Genomic DNA, 23,388 nt, shown 5'->3' with positions numbered 1-23,388 from the left:
AACCATTCAAAACCCACTTTTCCAGCAAAAGTAAAACAATTGAAAAATTAATTTCTTAAAAAGTCATTTTTAGTGAATTTAACTTTTCCTTGATAAGAGAAGATAACTTTTAATTAGCTGGTAGTTAGATATTGCTGATGTTTTTTCTTTCCAGCACTTGATGTAGTTAATGATGTGTTGAATAATAACTTTTTAAATTAGAAACTGTTTTTATTTAATTCTCAAAGCCTGAACTACGCAGGGAAGCTCTCAAGAGCACACATGAACAGAGTCCACAAGGCAGCCAGTGGTGATTCCTGGCACATGCATGTCACCTCTCAACATGACCTTGCGATTGAGCACTTGATACAAAGTCTTGCAGTCACTGGATCAGAGCTATCTGTTGCCATAGTCGTGGAGCACTGATCTTGCGTACATTTGCTATGTTTTCCATGTCAGTGCTGCTCCTGTAAAGCCCAAGACAACCCAGTGAGATGAACTGAATACTAAGGAGTACAGTTTTGTTAAGTAGGGTTCATCTTTGGAGGGCTCCAAACCACTGTAATATAAGATTTTTTTCATACCCCCCTCTCCCCACCCAAGAACCAGTTTTCATTCCCCTTTGAGAATGCATGCTGTGATTTAATGCGTACTTTGGAGTTGTTTCAATTTAACTGTATGTGCTGGACAAAAGAGAGAGAGAGAGAAAGGTATTTTTATTTAACACCTTGTACTGCTTTTTTTCCTGCTTCCAAACTAGACCTTGGCTTCCACTGTTCTACAGAAAAGCCTATGGCCCAAATAAAAAGAGATGCAAAAGAAATTCATTTCCAGTTTCAAGGACCCAAATCCTGAAAGTTGAGAGGATTTTTAGGGTGATTTGTACTGCTCAGGTTTTTTTCCCCCCGATTCTTTTCCATTATAGTTTATTACAAGATACTGAATATAGTTCCCTGTGCTATACAGTTAATCCTTGTTGTTTATCTATTTTATATATGGTAGCGTGCATCTCTTAATCCCATACTCCCAATTTATCCCCACCCCCTTCCCCTTCGGTAACCATAAGTTTGTTTTCTATGTCTGTGAGTCTGTTTCTGTTTTGTAAATAAGTTCATTTGTACTATTTTTTAGATTCCACATGTAAGTGGTATATAATATTTGTCTTTTTCTGTCTGACTTACTTTACTTAGTGTGATATTCTCTAGGTCCGTCCATGTTGCTGCAAATGGCATTATTTCATTCTTTTTATGGCTGAGTAATATTCCATTGTATATATGTGCCACATCTTCTTTATCCATTCATCTGTTGAGGGACATGTAGGTTGCTTCCATGTCTTGGCTGTTGTAAATAGTGCTGCTGTGAACATTGGGGTGCATGTATCTTTTCGAATTAGAGCTTTCGTCTTTTTTGGATATACGCCTAGGAGTGGGATTGCTGAATTATGTGGTAATTCTATTTTTAGTTTTTTAAGAAACCTCCATACTGTTTTCCACAGTGGCTGCACCAATTTATATTCCCACAGTATAACAGTGTAGGAGGGTTCCCTTTTCTCCACACCCTCTCCAACATTTATTAGTTGTAGACTTTTTGATGATGGCCATTCTGGCCGGTGTGAGGTGATACCTCATTGTAGTTTTGATTTGCATTTCTCTGCTAATTAGCAATGTTGAGCGTCTTTTCATGTGCCTGTTGGCCATCTGTATGTCTTCTTTGGAGAAGTGTCTATTTAGGTCTTCTGCCCATTTTTTGTTTGGGTTATTCATTTTTTTGTTTTTGTTGTTATTGAGTTGCATGAGTTTTTTGTACATATTGGAAATTAATCCCTTGTCAGTCACATTGTTTGCAAATATTTTCTCCTAGTCCATAGGTTGTCTTTTCATTTTGTCTATGGTTTCCTTTGCTGGGCAAAAGCTTCTAAGTTCGATTAGGTCCCATTTGTTTATTTTTGCTTTTGTTTCCACTACTCTAGGAGATGGATCCAAAAAATATTGCTGGGATTTATGTCAAAGAGTGTTCTGCCTATGTTTTCCTCTAGGAATTTTATAGTATCCAGTCTTACATTTAGGTCTTTAATCCATTTTGAGTTTATTTTTGTATGTGGTGTTAGAGAATGTTCTAATTTAATTCTTTTAACGTAGCTGTCCAGTTTTCTCAGCGTCACTTATTGAAGAGACTGTCTTTTCTCCATTGTATGTTTTTGCCTCCTTTCTTAAAGATTAATTGACCGTAGGTGTGTGAGTTTATTTCTGGGGTCTCTGTGCTGTTCCATTGATCCATATGTCTGTTTTTGTGCCAGAACCATGCTGTTTTGTTTACTGTAGCTTTGTGTTATTGTCTGAATGCACTACTCAATTCTGATCTTACATATATAAGTTTGGCTTTCCTCAGGGAGGAGCAGCTTTACACGTTGGCAGCACCCTGGTTTTGGTACACTGGTGTGCTACAGCGACCACTCTCCTCTGAATTCCTAGAGAATGATGTGTTCTGGTACACTAAGTATTAACCCTCAAAGCAGTCAATTCAGCTTTAATCCAGAAGGATTAAAAGGTTGGATGGGTGGAGAGAAAAAGAGGTACACATATTGAATACATCTGTAGGTAGGGTTGATAAATAAGTGCTCCTATCTGCAAAATGTGCTTTTCCCCTTGATGTATTCACATTTAGTATTTCCTTTTCTTTCAAGGTGTAGGACGAGGGCAATAATTTTTAGCCCCCCCCCCCTTTTTTTGAGAATTGATGGAAGAAACTTGTATAATGTAAACCCCATTTTATTAACTTTTTAAAATTTTGAAACAGTTACAAGCTTATTAAAACAGGTGCAGGACAAAAAACTTTTCCTGAACTGTTTGAGAGTAAATTGCCAACCTGTACCCCTTAATACATTAGCGTGTATTTCTTACAAACAAGGACATTGTCCTACATAACCAAAATATAATCGTCAAAACCAGGAATATATTATTCACGTTAATGTTAACCCCATCTAATCCTTATATACCCTGGGCAAGTTTTATCAGTTATCCTTTATATCAAAGAATCACTTGTTGCCTTTAGCTGTCATGTCTCATTAGCCTCCTTCTGGAGAGTTCTAGAATAGTCTCTCCTTGACTTTCATGACCCTGACACTTTTGGAGATTATAGGCCAGTTATTTTGTAGTGTGTCCCTCAATTTGGGGTTGTCTAGATTCAAGTTAGGCAACTTTGGAGGAATGTTGCAGAAGTAACGCTCTCTTCTCAATGCATCCTATCAGTGGCACCCAGTTTCCACTTATAGCTGATAATGTTCACTTTAATCACCTGATCAAACTAGTATCTACTAGGCTTCTTTACTGTCAAGTTATTCCTTTCTCCATTATCATCAATAAACATTTTGTGGGGAGGAACTTTGAAATTATGTAAATGCTCCGTTCCTAATCAGTCCTCCTATTTGTTTATCTATCTCAGTATGGATTCATTATTTCCTGTTTTATTCAGTGTATTTTAATCCATTATTGATTCTGATTCTCACATTGTCCTCACTTTGGCCAGTGGGAGTCCCTTCAAGCTGGCTTCTGTATCCTTTTAACATGTTCCTACTATTCTTTATTACTATTAGCACTCTCTTGCTTTGGGCACAAGAAGATATTCAAGGCTTATCTTGATCTTTCCATTGTCCCATTTCTCCACCCTGGTTCCTTTTAGTGGGGAATGGTGTCTAAAAGTCAAGATGTAGGGTTCTAGTTGCACACAGACACATACATATACTAACTTACTCCTATATCTATACATATTTCAAAGACCGTAAGCCCACAGCAATACCTCCATTCCAGTCCAACACCTTAGGGTTCATTCCAGTTTTCTCCCCTTCTGTATTTGTACCTCACTTCTCCAACAGTGAGAAACCTGGTTCCCATGATTCATAATTTATTCACTTACTTGCTCATTGCTCCTGCTCATCACTCACTCTCAGTCTCTGACTGCCCTCTCGGGGCTGTTCCCCTCCCACCTGTGGATGCCCTCCCTGCCCCCTTTAGCTCTGACACCCAGTGCCCACACTTGAGTGAGAGGATTTCTTCCTTCCTTAGCCCCCTTAGGGCTGGATTATTCTGGAAGGGAAGGAGAAGACTTTTTAAGTCTTGAGAAGCTTTTATTGGTAGGGAGGTTCTTACTAAAATGAAAGGGAGAAAATAGTTGTATATGGTGATGCTTTTTTGGATGTGGGTGATAATATAGGAAATATATTTCTGGGCTCATCTTATATTGTTTCTGCCTCAGACCTGGAATCAGCTATATTGCCAAGTGGCCCTGGTTCCTTGTAGTGGGAAGTCAAATTTAGATCACAGTCTAGGTGCTAAGGTTGCTCATTGCTACTGAGCGAGTCATTGTTTCTAGGACTTTTTAGTATGCAGAAGAAAACCTTTTTTAAAAAAATGGTTTTTTTTTTAAAGAAAAGCCTTGAGTTCATATGGATAGTTCCAATTTATGTTCAGGATTAGAGGATTTTTACTTAATATGTTTGTCTTTATAGTAGCTCTTTTTCTTTACATTGAAAATCTTGGTTCCTAATGAATTTACGTTATTACCTATTTATCCATCTTTGTTTCAAAATATCAATATTATTGCTAATAACATTGTTAGAAACAGTTGAAGCTTTATCTTCAGTTCTTTTTGTACTTAGAAAATATTCTACAAAATAAAGTACATTTTGACCAACATATTCCCAGTATTTCTTTTTATCAGGCAAGACTGTAGAAGCCTTAAATAACTAATGCTTGCACTGATTTTTTAAAATATTATATTAATTCACAGTCTGCTTTGTTTAAAAATTAAAAATGCATATTTTACTATGGACTTTGGGGCAGTGGGGAGGCAGAACCTTAATCGAACATCCATTTGGTATCTGTCTTCTCTGGAGTTTCTTTCATCTGCCAGCACATTTCTTCCCTCCCCGTTATGCTGCCTTTAGAGAGACAGTCTTCAATATATTACAACATTGCAGGAATCCCACAGATTGACATTCATTTAAAGCATTCCTGCTGCTTTTCTATAAATGATAGGCCGACCATCTGACTGCATTGAGGTCCCAGGTGTGGTTTTGATCTTGATGGATTATTTTGCTTTACATTAGTGTTCAGTAGCTGTGGCCTCATCTCCACCTGCTTGAGAAATAAGTGTCAGTAGTCACTTGGGTGACGTGGGCAACCCATCCCCCTCCTGGAAATACCTCTGAGCACCTGCTGGCCCTGGTGGGTCGTGGGTCAGGAACGTTGTCTTCCTGCCGAGGGTTCTTCTAGGCCAAATAGGCCACATACGAGGCCGGCAGCGCGCCTTCAGACCCCAGCCCTCCACACTTGCAGCCTTGCGTCTTAGTTGTTCCTTCTTCCACTCCTCCCCCTTCAGGACCCTGTACTCTCATTGTTCCCATTTTGCCCTTTTTAAAAAAATTTTCTTTTCAGGAAAGCATCTGACTTGAAGTTCAGTTGATACATATCAGTGTGAACTTAAGAGATGCTTTAATTTTGGGCATTCTTTCTCATTGTGAAAGGAGAAAAACTTGGTCCCTTTATGAAAATGTCAGATTATTAGCTTTAAAAAGGGTGGGGCAAATTTAGTGGAATAGAAAAACCTCTCCATCTCCTGAAACCACACCCAGCTGACAGACACACACACACTTCCTTATGTGAAAAGAGCGTGTTTGGAAGAGGTGAGAGAAGAAACGGAAGCAGCAACATGGCCCAGTATATTAGCACATAGGCAGACATTAATTACCTGCCTTTCTCTAAACAATAAACCATGTGACTGTAGTTACAGTAATTTTATTTCTTTTGAATGATGTTGAAGCCAGCCCATAAAGAGTAAACAGTTGAGCAGAAATATCAGATAAAATGCCTTGCTCTAAATGTCTCTAGAACTTCCTGTTGTCTCTTCTGTGAGACCTGTTTTGATGTGTCCAATATTCATCAGTAGCTGTTAAATATTTTATCATTGTTGTTTTCGCAGCCACTACACTTTGACACTCTTCTTCCAGAAGGGCAGGGTTGCTGCTTATTCTCTTAATCCCTAAAGGCCCCTAACTTGTTTGTGAATTGCATTCTCTGAACAAAGATCTCCTCTTGGAATTATTTTCCTGGGCTGCTTTGATGCATTTTTTTTTTTTTCCCCACCAGTGGAACTGAAAAAAAAGGTAGTAATTGGTACTATGCAAAGGAAAATTTTTTAAAAATCAGTGATTTTTAAAATCAGTATAATCTTATATTAAATTTGTGGTTTGTTGGTACTACCATTGCTAGAAGTCCACTGTTTAACATTTTGGTATGTAATTGAACTGTACAATAATTGGCATTGTTTTACTTGTGTGGTACTACCTTTGGCAAAAGGAAGAAACCAAAAAAGAGCAACAAGTAACATATATGTTACAGGAGCCCTATTTATAACAGTGGATAATTGGAAACAACTCCAACATAAAATACTTAAAGAACAATTTGGCAAACTACGACATATAAATATAATGGCATATGATAAACGTGAATTATAAACTAAGTTGAAAAAGCAGATGTGAAGATGGTACAGACTCTTATTAAAATGATAGGGAAGAATACCTTTTGTTGAGCCCTAGGAGGCATGATCAACTGTGATGTAGTAACCGTAACTCTTGTGTGTTGGGTCAGGTCCTTCTGTTGTGTTAGCCCATGTGATTTAGGACTTAATCCCTTTATGCCAGTTTCTTCATCTGTAAAATGGGAATGATAATGTCTGTCCTGTCTGTACCGCAGGGTTGTTGGGAGAGGCAGATATAAGAATTTGGGACAGCATTTTGGAATGGGTGATCACTCTCCAGAGTACCCTCCGGGTAGATATTAGGTCTGCCCTTCAGAAAATCAGCATTGGATAAAAGAGTCACAGACTGGGATTCAAGAAGGAACTGGGTTCTCAGCTCTGCTGTTACCTGGCTGTATGGTTTTCTTAACCTCTTTGGTATCCATTTTCTCATATTAGAAATAAAGGCATGGACAGAATCACTGCCAGGGTCATTTCTAGTTTTAAGATTCTGCAGGACTTTAAATGGTTCAGAAGCAGTCTCTGCCGCAGGGTCTAATGTAGCAGCTCTTTTTCTTTGCCTTTTTAGATGGTGTCACTGTGGTGCTTATTTATCTCTTCAAATTATTCCAGTCTTGTTTCAGGAATCTGGAACTTATTCTTTAAGGATGCCTGTGTTATATGGGATTTTTAAAAATGTAGTTCTGTCTTCCCTGGCAAGCTCTAGGTTTTGTCTATATCATGTTGTGTTAATAATATTGTAGAGCATACTTGGTTATGTCCTAAGGCTAGAGGTTGTCAGTCTTTTTTTTTTTAAAGGTTTTGTTTATTTAATTTTAAACCAGAGGAGGTTTGCAAACATGAAATGGACAGCTTGACCGAAAGTTTGAAAACACTATTCCCTAGGCCTTCCGTGCCCTGGGGCCACACTCAGAGGTCCTCACTCTCGGGCCTATGCTACTGCTTGCCTCGGGCAAGTCCCCAAATCTCCTTGTGCTTCACTTTTTCCATCTGTAACTTGCCTGTCCTTGGGGCTTGGCCAGGGCTGCACTGGGACCAAGTCACTCCCTTTACTGGGGGTTGAAGGAGATGAGTAGAAAGCAGCATACTTTGTTTTCACGATCTCATTATTCTCTTCTTTTTCTTCTACACTCCCTACTTGTCTGCTGAAGTTTAATTCTGAAACTACAGCACGTCTATGATAATGACATGTTTGAGGTTATGTTAGTGTGAGGTTATGTTTATTCCATGCTGGCCAAAGGTCTCAATTGAGTAAGTTAACTAATTGTGAAATTACAGATGCAATCTCAAACACTCAACATTTCCATTCTTTCCTTTAATTAGCCCTAGAATAGTCTCTTTATTATTGTTGTTTTTATTATTTTACTATAACTGTGGAGAAAGTATTGATAATAAATTGCTCATATTTGGTTGGAGAAGTTGTCGTTTAAAGGTTTTTATCAGATGAAAGACTAGGAAATACCCATTTTATTGACCCAGGAAGGCAGGATGATGACCCATACCTTTTATTTTTGAGTTGTTATTCTATATCTGTCCTGTGAACATTTAAGAAACGTGAAAATTTGGGAGGAAATGATTCAAGTGCCAGACAAATGTAGGATGATGGCATTATTTTGGAATAGGAATTTTCAAAACAAGCCAATAGACAGGGCACTTTTTAACCTAAAGTTAAAAATCCTTTGGTTTTACACAAATTAATTTGAGACGGATTTAAAATTGCAACTAGATGTATCACGTTTAAGTTCTCTTAACTTTTTTTTTTTTTTTTAAATATAAACTTTCAGGGCATGTATTGCCTTTTTTTTAAATAAATTTATTTATTTATTTGTTTTTATTTTTAGCCGTGTTGGGTCTTTGTTGCTGGGCGTGGGCTTTCTCTAATGGCGGCGAGCAGGGGCTACTCTTCGTTGTGGTGTGCGGGCTTCTTATTGCAGTAGCTTCTCTTGCTGCGGAGCACCAACTCTAGGTGCGCGGGCTTCAGTAGTTGTGGCACGCGGGCTCAGTAGTTGTGGCTCGCGGGCTCTAGAGCGCAGGCTCAGTAGTTGCAGCGCATGGGCTTAGTTGCTCCGCGTCATGTGGGATCTTCCTGGGCCAGGGCTCGAACCCGTGTCCCCTGCGTTGGCAGGTGGATTCTTAGCCACTGCGCCACCAGGGAAGCCCCTCTCCTGACATTCTTGATCCTCTTCAGGTTTTGAAATATGAGTATGTGTGTATGAGAGACAGTTAAGATGAGACTTTAAAATAGATCCTAAGGGCTCCCTCCTGTGAGCGCAGGCTCCCTCTCTGCGTCCGTGCTGTGGGTGTAGGTGGGCCCAGTGCTCCTCTGCCGTCCAGGTGCCTCCACGTTAAGGGTTAACCAAGTCTGCAGGTGTGTTGGGATTAGCACTGTAAAGTTGTGTAAGGGGTTTTTCTTTCTTTTGATCTTCAGAAAGGGATGAAAGATAGCCATTAAACTCAAGGGATTAGGTCCCCTCTCTTTAAAGACTTTAGGTACCATAAATATTTCACTTCAGATATAAGGTGAAGACTTGTCTATATCTGGGGGAAAATGGGTGTTTTATATTACCAGTTGGAAACTATTCATTCTCCATTTACAAATTAAATGGTCTTTGCAGAGAACTTCTCTTCCAACCCGGAGTGTACTAAGATCTGAAAAAAATGTGTGTTTATATCATGGTAGTTATGCCAATTTTGCCTCCTCATATTCCTAAACCTTTTCTTTTTATACGTTCATGTCTTATCTGCATTGTGCCTTTTCTGCCCTGGGTGGTCCCTCATTCCACTGAGGCACTCCAAAGCTCCCGGTTCTAAAACTTAGAGAACAACCACCCTTAAGAATGATACCCCACTCACGTTATAAATGTGTGGTCGGGTTTTTTTTAAGCCCTATATTTTGTCTTTTTTTTTCTTCCTTTAAATTAGCATTATTTAGAAAAGGAAAGTGAGGTTGATGTGCTGGTGGCATAGAGAGTTATGGTTACTACATTTTCAGAAAGTGGTAGGAGACCAGAAGAAAGTCCTGCGTGGGAAATTATAATTGCAGCCCCATTCCACTCTTGGCCGGTCACCTACTCTGTCAGTTTCACTCCAGAATGGAACACTGGCTTTTATTTTTTTTTCCCTTTGTGTGATTTCCTAGGATGGGTTACTGGACCATGGAATGGATAATTTTATATGTATCTAATTGTATTAGAATTAGGGCCTCGGGGGAGGAAAGGATAGGGTTTGGGTAGATGCCAGCCCTAGAGTCAGCCTATTAAGTGATTATTTCTTCCTCCCACCCCATAATGCATCATCAGTCATTTAGAACAGATTTAAAACACATTCTGTTGGCCCAGTGGCTTACTATATTTATATAATTCTGCATTTTGTGTTTCATCCCTGAATTTGGGGACTTATGTGTGGTTATTTTTATTAAAGCTCATGATGATAGCTTCTATTATTGGCTATGATGTATGGGATACACTGACATTCCTTTTCCAGTGTTCCCCACCCTCCTTTTAATTTTGTTCTTTTTATTATGGAAAATTTGATGAAGTACCAGATTGAAGGCAGTTACAGTATGTGGATTTGAACCCCAAAGTATGTATTAGTAATGTGAAGAAAGGGAAAAGTAAAATTGTATGAGTGGATGATTTTTAGAGATGGATTAAATAAAATACCAAATGAATTAGTTGAAAACAGCCAATGGCAGGGGGTTTAAAGATTAAGGAATTAAGCCTTATGCTTGATAACACCTTGGAGCTTTCAGATTAAGGGTCTGCTCAGTTACCGCCTTAAGCTTCTACTTCCGATGCTTCACAGAATTATAGGAATAACTCTATGTGTAAAGCGTATCCAAACTTCGGGCCTATAATATTACTCCAAAAGAAAGACGGGGGCAAAAAGAAACTGTGAAAGGTGTTTGGCAACGAGCAAGAGAGGGAGCTCACAAACTCTTTGAAGGTCAATTAGCCAGAAAATGTGCTGAAGACTGGGTGCTGTGCTGGATTACTGGCCCAAGAATTGCCCCCGAGGTCCTCAAAGCGGTCCTGCCGTTTGAGCACAGAGAGACAATTATAGACCTTGAGGAGATGCTACAAAAGCTTTAATTAAGGGACTTACTTACACCCCACTAAGTTCTGGAAATTAAATTCTTGTTTGCGCTTAACTGATGTTTCTTTTGTCTGGGTTTCCGCATGTACTTCAACAGAGGACACTATTTTTCCCAAGTCTGTTTTCCATTCGAAGCCATTTTGCTGTGATGGATACCAGCAAAGCTGAGGGTTTAAACGGTATAAGAAACTAGGTAGAAAAGTGGGCTGAGAGGCTTTTTGCTGGAGAGTGTTTTGGGCACAGGTTGAAAATTGTAGTATTTATGTACCTTGGTACAACAGTAAACCAGAACTCTGTTTGGGCCTAAATGCGTGATTAAAAGAAAAAGAAGGTACTTTGTAGAATTTGAATTTTAGAATTCCCATTGACAAGGCAACATGATTTCCCTTGAATTGGCAGCTTTATGACTCTGGACACAGCAGGCTGCTCTTCTCCAGAAATATTTTTGTTTGCTAATGAGATAAAAGTAGCCACTGGCTACCATCCAGGTCTGATCTTTCTTAAGCCTAGACCCATATTTAGGTTCCATTCAGATGTGACTTCTTTTACTTCTGGAAAGACTCTGATTTAAGTTGCCTTGGTCCTAACTAGAGCGTTGTGATCACATTGATGTGCTGAGCTCCCCTCCTGCTGATGGAGGAGATGCTCTCATCTTTGAACTCGGGCCTAATTGCTGCCTTAGTGGGGTGTGTTCCCTTTTTTTTGTTAGTGAAGCAATTCTCTTTCTCATCTGCCCTTCTTTGAAGCCATTCACTTCTGTCTGCAAAGTTTGGTTTGAACCATAAAGATTTTTAAAAAGCACTAAGAAATGCTTATGTTCTAGTAACTTAAAATTGTCTTTCAGTATTTCTAGTTCCCATACACCATCAGTCAAGTGGTACAGTTTCTCTCTGTTCCCCTTACAAACTTGAAGGCACTTCTGTGTGCCTCTCGACTTATGTCTGAAGAAGAGACCTTTAGCCTTGCTCTAACGCAACAGAGGCATCAATCAAAAAATCTTAAGACCTTGTAGAAATGAAAAAATGAAAAATGGCAAGAAAGTTAAAATTGTCATCACAGGTTAAAATGTGCAGTTTTCGGCAAAGTGGAGTTTATACAGAAATCGCATTATTGGGCTTAATTTTCACCTGTGGATGGGAAGGGGAGCATTAGCATTGGATGAGAGGGCAGAGGACGGACCCCTTTGGTGCCTGCTTCACTGGGAAGCAGCTCCTCTGTGGGGAGGGCCTCTGACCCGGGGCAGTTTAGGGTGCTGTAGTGACTGGGACGGGTCCGTGCTGGGCTGAGAGCTTTTGATATTTGTGTCATTTAGAATGTTCCCACACCTGGATGTGTTTTAAATAATGCATAATATGAATTTCATTTCTTTTTGCTTTTCTTCGGAAAGGGGGAAAATTCTATTTAATGATATGAATATTTTTGTTTGACCAAGTATTTAACCGGTTAGTGAGCTTCAGCAGAGTTTGGTGCACACTTCTGGAGAGAGGTCCAGCTGGCATTATGCTTGCTAGCTGAAGAAGAACGTGACTGAATTTTGCTAAAAAAGCTCTGATTCAAAAAGTTGCTTTATGAAGTAAAAATTCTAAGTTCTTATCTCTTAGGCTTTATTTTGCTAACACTGTCAGAGCTAGCACATCTGGCTTAGATTCGAAAATAGTTTGGTTTTATGCTTCAGTTAAAATGAATCCAATCAAATTGGAATTTGAAGATAGATAAAAAGGAAGGATTTTGGTACAGTGAGGATTCTTAAACATAGCAAGGTTATCAGGGAAGTTCTTGAAAACTTCCTCTCTGAATGGCCTTTAAAAATAATCTGGTGTCTTTTTCAGATAGTTTAGTTTATTCAGATGTAATTCTGTATAAGGGGTGCCAGGGGTGATGGAATAAATGACTTTTGGGCAGCCCTTTCAGTTCTATGATTCTTGGTTATACTACTTATACCAACACTTTTACAGACTTGTCATGTGAATATTTATTTGGTGAGGGGGGGGCGGTGGTCTTTTTTTTTTTTTTTTTTGGCCACACCTTACGGCATGCAGGATCTTGGTTCCCCGACCCATGCCCCCTGCATTAGGAGCACGGAGTCTTAACCACGGGACCGCCAGGGAGTACAACTTATGTGGGTTTTTTTTGGCCTGGTTTTATCTTTTAAGTTAGGTTTTTTTTATTTTGACAGAATTAAAACATGCCATCTTTGTCAGATTTAGCAATATTCATCTCTCTCTTAGGCTATACATTATCGATGCGGTATGGTTTCTGTATTATTTTATTTGATCCCTCTCTCCAAGTGTGGATTAATGCACATAGCCAAACAATTATGAACTTCAAATGCAGTTCATTGAAATTTTTGCTTTAATAGTGAAGCAGAATTATTTAGTTTGGGGGCATGTGAGAAACAGGCCACCTTATAATTCAACCAGGTTGCTTTGGTGTTATTTAAGAATGACACCAAAGTAAAAAATATTTAACTTATAGTTAAATATTAAAAATATTTAAGTTAAAAATTAAAAGTTAAAAATATTTTTCAGGAAAACATCCTTCTGCATAGTTGTACTGTGTCTCTGTCGTGTGACTGGTGCTGACTTAATGGTAGCGCGTGCGTACATACACACACACACACACACACACACACACCCCCCACACACACACACCCCCCCCCACCACCAATTCTGTGTTTCTTCCTTATGCTGACCTTGGAGCCATTAGTAGAGACTCAGAAGTTTACTCTTTCATAAATAATGCACTCACTCTGAAATGGCGGGCTGGGGGCTTGTGGCTCAGCATTTTATAGTTCATGCCAGTAGATGTTTCGGTTGAATCAGTCAGGAGCTGTGGACCTAATCCCTTTACAAGTTGGTGATGAGAGAAATGAGTCAGCATTGGTCTTAACCTCCGTAGCGTACGGAGCGTTGATGCATCCCTGCGGCACTGGTAACTTAGTGACTGTGCAGTGGGCCTGTACGTTTGTCTGCTCGCTTGTGTTTAGCTGTTTAAACCTCGAGAACTGTTACTGGGTTAGGAAGCCGTGTCCATGCCTTGGCGCCCAGATGGCGAGGGAACCTCCTGCCTGTCTTGAGTAGATCAGAGGTCAGCCCAGCCCTGTTCTGGGACTAGCCTTTGCTGCGGGTTTACAGTAGATGTACCAAAACTGCTTAGGAAGTTCTCTCTCCCACAGGAATGTGGGTCACGTTCTGGTACGAGGCCTACGCCTGCCGATGACAGTGCAGCTCGCGTTTCTCTGTGGAATGAGGTAGAAAAGAGTGATGTTTTGAATAGTACATGAATTCAGTGTAGGCTTTTAATCCAGCAAGTATTACTATGGAAAAACCTGTTTCAAAACAGGTTCTTCCCAGGCAAAGTCGTTGGTTTTACATTTCATTTTTCCCTTTGTCCTCTTTAGAGCAGTTCCTCGTCTGCACACTTCCCAAGTCTTCTCCCACCTCTGCTCCTTCAGCCTCCTTTTCTTCATCCTGCCTGACGGCTGTGATAAAAAACACAGGGCCCTGATTTTCATATTTGCCCCTAACCTTTTCTTTCCTTATAAGAGTGTCTTGGTATAATAGCAAATGCTTCTTTTTTTTTTTTTTTTTAAATCTTTATTGGAGTATAATTGTTTTACAATGGTGTGTTAGTTTCTGCTGTATAACAAAGTGAATCAGCTATACATATACATATGTTCCCATATCTCTTCCCTCTTGCATCTCCCTCCCTCCCTCCCACCCTCCTTATCCCACCCCTCTAGGTGGTCACGAAGCACCGAGCTGATCTCCCTGTGCTATGCGGCTGCTTCCCACTAGCTATCTCAAATGCTTCTTTTTAAGACCAGAAAGTGTGAGGGAGCACTCTTATTTCATGGCCAGTAGTTTAAAGAAGAATAGTTATTTTTTAAAGTAGACTAGTGAGCTTTCAATGTTAAATGTCTACTGACATTTTTGCCAGGAGAAACGTTGATTTTTCTCTGTTTTTCAGGCCCTGCATTCTTCCCCGGGCGATGTGCTGAGATCTTTGCCCGGGGTCAGAGCATCGGGAAGCTGGGGGTCCTTCATCCTGATGTTATCACCAAATTCGAGCTGACCATGCCCTGCTCCTGCGTGGAAATCAACATTGAGCCGTTTTTGTGAAGATGGGTCTCTGTCGTGTGGTTCTCGCCCCGAGGGTCCCTCTCTCCTCCTAGGTGCCCTTTAGTTGTCCCCACAGTAAGTCAGTCCACTTGTGCTTGTGCATTAATGTTGAATAAAGTAGAAAGCAGTGTCTGGCTCCGTGGGTGGTACTGCCATCCCCGCATCAGGCCAGCTTGTACTGCACAAATGCGGCATCTGCTTGAAGCTGCCTTCTCCATGAGAGCCCAGTGGGGGACCAGGAGCTGTTTTGAGAAACAGAGAAGCTCTCCACACATCAGAGCCTCTCACCATCACCACCACGTCTGCAGGACAGAATCCTGTTCTTTTCCCTGATGAAACGAGATAGCTGATTAGAGCACACGTACGAGGTTAACTAAGAATTTTTAGTTCTTATTTTATACATTTGATGCATGTTCATCACTGGGAAACAATAACAGCATTTTTAGAAATTATTTTATACATTTGATGCATGTTCATCACTGGGAAACAATAACAGCATTTTTAGAAAACTTTTAAGAATTAGTGATGGTCTAATAGTTAACAGCCTTTGAAGTCATCTTAAAGTGAAAGAAAAATGCACACGCATTCAAAATATTTGAGGGTGTGTCGGTATTGGCTACTCTGTCTGTGATACTCAGAGATGGGGTTTGTGGACACACAGCACAGATTCATTCTGCTAGAAGAGTTAAAAGGGACACACTGGTACCAGTGCACTATGAACATTAGGAAACAATGAAAAACTACTTTTGCCCTAGGCCATACATTTTATTGTTGTCAGTGTTATAAAACCATGGTTTTAAATAATTAATAGAGCTACTAGTTTCTGTCTTATTTTACAGGGAGGTATTAGGTCTCTCCTTCTCTGAAGCTAAGCTTCTGCCAGTCTGCCTTGTCTTAACCTCCTAATTTACTTTAATACTTTAATCTAGAATCCTCCAGTAGGTACCATGTATTGAAAAAAGCTGGGTGTAGTGTTTGTTTTGAGAAAAGTTCTCAGTTACTGTTGAGACGATATGAAACACAATAAATTGTAAAACTTCAAAGTAAGTCCCCGTAGAAATAGCTAATAAGGATAGACAAGAATTGTGTTTATGGAGCTTTTGCTGCACCTAATACTATATTACTACCTTGAATCAGGGCAGCAATGTCCAGCTTAGCAAGATTTGTGAACGTACAGACTGCCATCTCTTCCTTCCCAATCCCGTTGTAAGCTGATCCTTACATTTCAGTAATGAAGTGAGATACGCCCATTAAAAATAATGCTTGTCAAAAGGTTTGTGTCCAGCATTCATAAAGATTTCTTATAACTTAAGACAACCCAGCTTTTAAAAAATGGACAAAAGATGTGAACAGACATTTCCCAAAAGAAGATAAATGAAATAAGCACATGAAAAGATGCTCAACATCATTAGTCATCAGGGAAATGCAAATAAAAAAATAAACACGAATTAAAATGGCTAAAATCAAAAAGACTGACTATACCAAGTGTTGGTGAGACTGGAACTTTCATGTGTGGCAGGTGGGAATGTAAAGTGATACGGCCACTTTGGAAAATAGTTTTGCAATATGTTAAATCATGAAACAAACATACATCTGCCATCTAGCCATTCTACTCCTAGGTTTACTCTACTCATATGGCCATACAAAGATTTTTTTTTTTATTAAATTTTTTATTTATTTATTTATTTATTTATTTATTTATTTATTTATTTATTTATTTATTTATTTATTTATGGCTGTGCTGGGTCTTCGGTTCGTGCGAGGGCTTTCTCTAGTTGCGGCAAGCGGGGGCCACTCTTCATCGCGGTGCGGGGACCGCTCTTCATCGCGGTGCGCGGGCCTTTCACTATCGCGGCCCCTCCCGTTGCGGGGCACAGGCTCCAGACGCGCAGGCTCAGCAGCCGTGGCTCACGGGCCCAGCCGCTCCGTGGCATGTGGGATCTTCCCAGACCAGGGCCTGAACCCGTGTCTCCCGCATTAGCAGGCAGATTCTCAACCACTGCGCCACCAGGGAAGCCCTACAAAGATTTTTATGCAAATGTTCACAGCAGTGTTATTCAAACAGATGAATGGATAAACAAATTATAGTATATCTATACTATGGAATGCTTCTCAGCCAAAAAAAACCCACAAACTACTGACACTCGAAACAACATGAATGAATCTCAAAACACTACACTAAGAAGCCAGACACAAGACTACAAGTGATGCCATTTATATGAAGTTCTAGAAAAGTCAAAGGCAGATTGATTGGCTAGAGCCTGAGGAAGGGAAATTGACTGCAGAGAGTTAAGAGGAAACTCTTTGGGGTGATGGAAATATCTATACCTTAATTAAGGAGGTAGTCAAGATGTAGGTTACACCTCAGTAAAGCTGGGAGAGAAAAATTAATGCAACATGTTGTATTTTAATATGAACACCAGCAGATGCACACCTAGGGTAAAAGAGCATGAATTTTAGAATCGGCATGTCTGCTCATGATGGCTTACTGGTCCACTACCATTAGTGAGACATTCTCCCCTAGTTTCAAGTTCACTGTGATTGAAATCAGGGTTTGTGAGTCATGTGATTGATAGCCGTTGTTGAAGTGGGTGGAGCCATTAGTTCTGTTAGCAGCCAGCCACCTGGATAATTTTTGGATGGTCAGAAACAACTTGTAATGAAAAACCCAGTGATACCTAACTGTATATCCCAGCCTGAAAGGGGAAAGATCAACTCCATCCATCATGTGGAGGTTTCTGCCCTCTGAAGCAGGAAACAGCAGGAAGAATAACAATATCGGGCACATGAGAAGAAGGAGAAACGAACCTTCGGCTTATGAGTGGAGGCTCCACAGCCAGATCGTCTTACGCTCGTCCCCGTGAGGCATTTGAACTGGAGCCAGGGCAGCCTGTGGGCACTGCCTGCCAGAAAGCTTCTACTGGAGAAGACACACCTATGTAGTAAAAACTGGGAGCCCTCGTATTAAAAGAGAAATTAGATATGATTGATTCCTGTTCTAGCTTACAGATAACTTCTACAGCCTGACATTCCTGCATTACTCTTCAGTTTATAAAGTATTTTCACATGTGATTTTTGTCTCAACATTTTAATTTCTTGGTTTAACAATTGTAGGAGGGAGTTAGAATAGGGATTCTCCCTGACTTACAGGATGAGAACAATTGACAGAGAGATTAATAATGTGCCCAGAAGTCACATGGCTAAACAGTGGGTTTGTGACACTTAGAGTGACGTAGAGCCCATGGATCACTCAATGTTTTGCATCATTTACCTACTTAACCAAATGTTGAGGTTTTCCTTTTTTTACCAGTTTTGTTTTTTATATATAAAATACTAAAAAACACAAAACATTAAAACTTCACTACTTTAAAAAATTGTACAAAGAGCATCCCAACCTAATTTACCCTTCCTCCCGCAATCCTCTAAGGTAACTAACCATTGTTAATGGTTCATGTTGTTTCTGACATTTCCCTTAGTTTGGACAGTCAGACCCATACACATGCTCACAGTTTTTGGGTCATGCTTTACTTACTGGTTTGCAGTAAGTTTGGGTTTCTATTTTCTATAGTGTATATCATGACATTTCACTTAATATGTCCCATTTTTCCAGGCCAGTACCTTTAGACCTACCTACCTTTTAAATGATACAAAATCCTATTGCATGGATGTCCATAATTTGTTCAGCTGTTCCTCTGTTGATGAACCTTCTGTTGTTTCCAACTCTGCAATTACAAAGAGTGTTCCAGTGGACTTCCATATGCCTCCCCCTAAAATAGCACTGGCTTAGGGACCATGAAAAACCATCCCTAAAGATGCAAGACTATAACTGTCCACATTTGGTATTGTCTTAGATATTTGAATACCACATTGGAATATCTTAGATATTTCTTAGATGTGACTTCTGTTCTTGAGCAGTATATAATCTCAGTACATTAGATTTCTCAATGCAGGGCATATGACATTCTACTATCACCTTTTACCTAGGAGTAGCCTAACTAGGAACCAGCTTGCCTAACCACTGCTTCTGCCCTCAGCAGTGATGGGCTCAGCACACACAATCTTTTGTCTCAGTGTTAGCCTCTGCGCTTGGTGTTTCCTGTAAATGTCACTGACCCCAGTGCTGGGTATTGACTTGGCTCTTTTGTCTGTTTTATCCAAAAGCAAACAGGTGGCCTTAAAGCAATACAACTGCCTTCAGCAAAATATTTCCTCTAAATAAGAAAAGCATTTGACATCTGATCTTCTAAGTTGTGACTTATTATAAGGAGCCTGAATAATTTTATGTATATAATTTTTTTAAAAAGTAGAGGATGGCATATGTAATCAGATTCAAGGCAGAGCTCACCTCTGGGACAATCTGTGAGCAGCTCCCTAAGGCCCCTGACCAGAGTCCACGTGGGCAATCGGCCTCCTTGGACAAAGGCAGAGGAGCCGCGTGGCAAGTACTTGACAACAATCCGGGTGATTTTCATTTCCACTACCGCCTGCTTTGTTTTCAGGTTTCCTGCCCACCTTCAACTTTCTAGTAAACAGAAAGGATGACTGTAAACATGTAGACTGTGGGTTGAACAAACACCTCCAGCAGAGGGCTTAATTGAATTATGTATGGCTAAAGCCCTGTTTCTTCTCCCTCATGTGACCCATGCAGTGCAGTAAAAATATACTTGAGGCCTACACTCAAGTTCTTCACTCCTCATCCATAGGTTTGGGCTTGATTGTCTCTGTTTAAGGAAATCAGGAACATGACATGTTCTGCATTAGAACACATTTTGAAAAAGCCCTCCCCCACCCCTCCCAGGTGTTAGGAGGCGCTGGCATGAGAGAACTGCTCCGGCATTTGAATTATAGGACTTGTAAGACGTGCGAAGCAAATCTGCCCTTTCTTTAAGACAGAAAAGTGAGGATGTTGAGGAAATGTGCCTGCTTGGTTCCAAACCTGGCAGAAAAAGAAGTTTCCTACATTCCGCCCACCCCTAAAATGAGTACCTACTTATGGCCAGCAAGAAACCAGTTGTAACGGAGGCAAAGCTGTGTAGACATCCACACTGGTGCTGGATACATGTGGGGTGAAAGGCTACTCAGAGATGGACGGGATTCACTGGAGATCTCTTAGCTGTGAGTGTCGGGCACAACATTTAAACACGGAGCCCTGGCGGTGAGCCTGCGGCAGATGAAGCAAAATAAGCCAGACAGAAAGGTGCCCCAATAGCAAACCGTGCTGTAGGGAGGAGAGAGATCGTGTAGGTGAGACAACCTGTGGGAAACACTGTGCACCACACCTGTCACAGGGAGGCCCTGGACAGGGCTTGTTCTGGAGCGTAATACAAACAAGCATGATCAGCTGGACCTGACCTCCTCTCCAGTCTTCACGTTAGTGCAGCGTCTTGCATCCTAGTTGATCCATACATGTGGTCTTTACTTCCTTCTTCCCAAGGGACGTTTTCCTCCTTTGCTTACCCATCTACAAATCCAAATGAAATACGTAAAGCAATGGTTTTCAACACATTAGACATCAGGCAACGAAGGCCAGTGATTCCCCGAGAGATAGAAAAGAAACAAGGTGAGGCCTGTGATTCTCCAGCTTACGGCCTGGACAGAGTCCAGGCTGTGGTGCAGTGGTGGGGACCCAGGTGGAGGTCGGAGGTCTCCAGAAGTTGGGGAGGTGGAGCTGGGAGTCCACAGAGGCCGAAGTGGCTAGAGTTGGCAGGGAAGTGGAAAGAGCTGAGGAGAGATAGGCAGAGGCCCCTGCCCTTGAGTCTTCCGTTGAGCACTGAGTGCATGCACGTGCGGGAACTGCCCCGTTAGAGGAGACCACCTGGAACATCCACAAGACGTGAGGGAACCGCCCCGGGAGCCCACACAAGGTGGGCCGGAGCTAGCAAACCTGGGAAACCATGGGGAGAGTACCCAGAAGGGCTTTGCCTCAGTAGTGGGGAGACCAACTCTAGACTAAGCGTTACTCTGGGTCAACGAATAAAGCTTAAAAATAAGGTCCAGAAGAATCAAACTATTTCCAAGGAATGAACTGCATCCTAGAACAAAATATGTATAGTGATAAAAAAATATCCAGCACCCAACACTGTAAACTTCACAGAATCTGGCATCCAATAAAAAGAATTATCAGACAAGCAAAGAAAGTGGCAAATACAACCAATAGGAAGGGGAAAAATGAATAGAAAAGACTGAAAAATTACATAGCTGATAAAATTAATAGACCAGCATATTATAACTCTATCCCATATCTTTAAGAAGCCAGAGCGAAGACTGAACAAGTAGAGATGTGGAAGATGGATATTTTGAGTTTCTATCAATGAAAAAACTGTGATGTTGGAGATAAAGTAGAAAGGGATACCCTGCTAAAAGTACTATTACCTATTTAATAGCAGCAGAATTGATTGACTCACTTCATGAAGAATTTACGTTAAGCTGTGGTTTTATTCCCCCACAGCAAAAATAGTTTTCCAGCCAAATACTTTTATCAGTACCTAATTAAGACGGCTGAAATGGTCTGTGTTTAGTGTGCCCCGTGCACAGTGTCCCCTGTCACAGGGTCATCCACCTGGTTCCCAAGAGACACTGCAGACTGGAAGCCCAGGAGGTCCTGGCTCCTATTTAGGCTCACGGATGCAAGTAGATGGCATGATGGCAGTACCGTCACCCTGCCCCACCCCCAATGCTTTAAGGCTGGCTTTGTGTGTATTGAAGAGGCATTGCCATCCTTTGAACCTCTCCATTGAGAAAGAATCTGGCTTGTGCTCCAACCAAGGGGACCCTGATGTCATAGCGAGAGAGAGCCAGCTAACAGGTGCCAGCAGGTGTGTTGAGTGTGTGCAGCAAAGAAGCGTCCCAGCCAGAACTCCAGCTACATCCTTGCTTGTCTTGCTGGCTTTTGCATGCTATACAGACAGGCGTGGAAGAGGAAAAAGGATTTTGGCTTCGTATAGATTTCCCTTGTCTCATGAGGCTACAGTTTTAAGAATTTAACATTCTATTCATGGTCCACATTCAGCTCTCATTCTTCTTAATATGCATCCTGTAAATAGTCAAGTCTGCACTACAGGTGTGCCCCACTTGAAGAAAACAATGCATGCGTGGTGTATCCCAAATAATCCATTAAGGAGCCTTATGTTTACAGAAATGAAAAATTGCCATATGATTTTTAAACAGCAAATCCCTCGGTGCACTTAAAATTCACATTTAAACAACCAACACATAGGCAGCTTTTAAGGAAAACATCTATTCCATAAAACGAGATACATCTATACTAACATTCCACTTGGTTCTGGTTAACCTCTCTCTTACTAGAGAAACAGGGCTTGGTTCTTGATCATCAAAGAGCAACATGGAGTATTTACGGGTCCTGGAAAGAGCCAGGATCGTGGTAAAATGTTTTTAAAATGAAGTTTCATGGGACTACTTCAGGGAGCTGAGCAAAGAGAAGAGGGAAGAGGCATGGGCACCAAGGTCACAGACTGAGTCCCTCGCTGCCGTCACATCTGCTGAGAGATGAACAAGAGGACTTGGGAATGACAGGTTCAGAGACGGCAGAAGGGGAAGGCACCCACGGGTAAATATTCGAATGAGGAACAATGAAAGGAGACTAATCACCTGTAGATGTCAACTCCTCTGGATGGTCCCATGTGGAGGCAAGGAAATGGACTAAAGAGCTTCTTATGCTTCCTTCCTGTTCTCGTGATTCGGTTCTGCAACATCAAAGCCCCTTGCTCACCGTTTATCCCACCCCTGCCACCACTGTTATTCCCACACACACTCACCAGCACGGGTGTGGTCTGTCTTCTCCTTGTTAGAGCTGGAGGTTTTTGGAGAAGTGTCTCTGGCAAGCTGTGCCCTCACCATGGAGTACCAGCTCATGCCTACTGTGCATCACATCCCTGTGCAAACCCCATCTGTTCTTTAAGCCTGGCTCACACACTGCTTCTCCCACAAGCCTCCCTTGAGTCACAGACCTCAAAGCTGGAATTCGTCTCTCCCTCTTCTCAATTCACACTACAAAGTTGTCTTTTCCCTACAGCCTTAACACTTTGGGTCTTGGGTTGTAATTTTCTGAGCCTGAGTCTCCTCTCTCAGGAGAGAACTCCACAGGGCAGCTGAGGTCTCATCCAGCCTCAAGCAGGCAGCATATTAGGTATTATGAAATACATAGCATTCAAGGTACAAATAGGTCCTAGCCTCAGCCTTGCAAATAAGAGCGTCATCGGCCTTTGGCACCATTTCAAACAGCAAGGGATGCTTAAAGGCAGAGCATATCGTTGCAACGATGTGAATGTGAAATGCGGTCATGTCCATTTTGCTCAGCAGACAACATACTCTCATCTGTTTTACTTACCTTTCCCAGCCTCGCCTTTAACATTCACCTTTCAACACAGAGTGACATTTATCTCTAAGTGTGGTAAGAGGATGTTCTTTAGTATCAAGGAGTTGAAGGAGGGGAATTAAGCATGCAGTCTTACCACTTACTTCCTGTTCATCACACTTGTGGCTGCTATGATGCTCACCAACATTTGCACGTGACTGAATCATGACAGCGATAGAGAATTGTACAGCCTCCTGTTTATTTTTGTCGCCTCTTTTCAACTCAGGTCGCGTGAACCCTGAGGATCTGGGGGAAAAAGATCTAGGAAAAAAAAATTCCAAGGTA

At 41.1% G+C, this 23,388-nt stretch overlaps 2 protein-coding genes across 12 annotated transcripts in view; one reads left to right on the top strand and one right to left on the bottom strand.

Moving 5' to 3' along the window:
* FARSB (phenylalanyl-tRNA synthetase subunit beta) overlaps positions 1 to 14,923 on the top strand; it is a 71,844-nt gene extending 56,921 nt beyond the window's left edge. For all 3 annotated transcript variants that reach the window (XM_057551209.1, XM_007166748.2, XM_007166746.2), the window contains one exon: positions 14,578 to 14,923. In XM_057551209.1, the coding sequence (XP_057407192.1) occupies positions 14,578 to 14,729 (152 nt within the window). In that variant the 3' untranslated portion in view covers positions 14,730 to 14,923. The remainder of the gene's footprint in view (positions 1 to 14,577) is intronic.
* Positions 14,924 to 17,468: 2,545 nt separating this feature from the next.
* Positions 17,469 to 23,388, bottom strand: part of SGPP2 (sphingosine-1-phosphate phosphatase 2) — a 147,097-nt gene continuing 141,177 nt past the window's right edge. For 2 of the 9 annotated variants that reach the window (XR_009009000.1, XR_009009008.1), the window contains exons 6-8: positions 19,075 to 23,364; positions 18,364 to 18,451; positions 17,469 to 17,687 (exon numbers count right to left, since the gene is read on the bottom strand). The gene's annotated coding sequence lies outside the window, so the exon portion shown is untranslated. The remainder of the gene's footprint in view (positions 17,688 to 18,363; positions 18,452 to 19,074; positions 23,365 to 23,388) is intronic. The other 7 variants (XR_009009004.1, XR_009009005.1, XR_009009002.1 and 4 more) reach the window with 7 other exon arrangements.

This window comes from Balaenoptera acutorostrata, chromosome 8, assembly GCF_949987535.1.
Source record: "Balaenoptera acutorostrata chromosome 8, mBalAcu1.1, whole genome shotgun sequence".
Lineage (NCBI taxonomy): Eukaryota > Metazoa > Chordata > Mammalia > Artiodactyla > Balaenopteridae > Balaenoptera > Balaenoptera acutorostrata.
The sequence above is the reverse complement of the archived record's forward strand: the minus strand, read 5'-3'. Positions and strand labels throughout refer to the sequence as shown.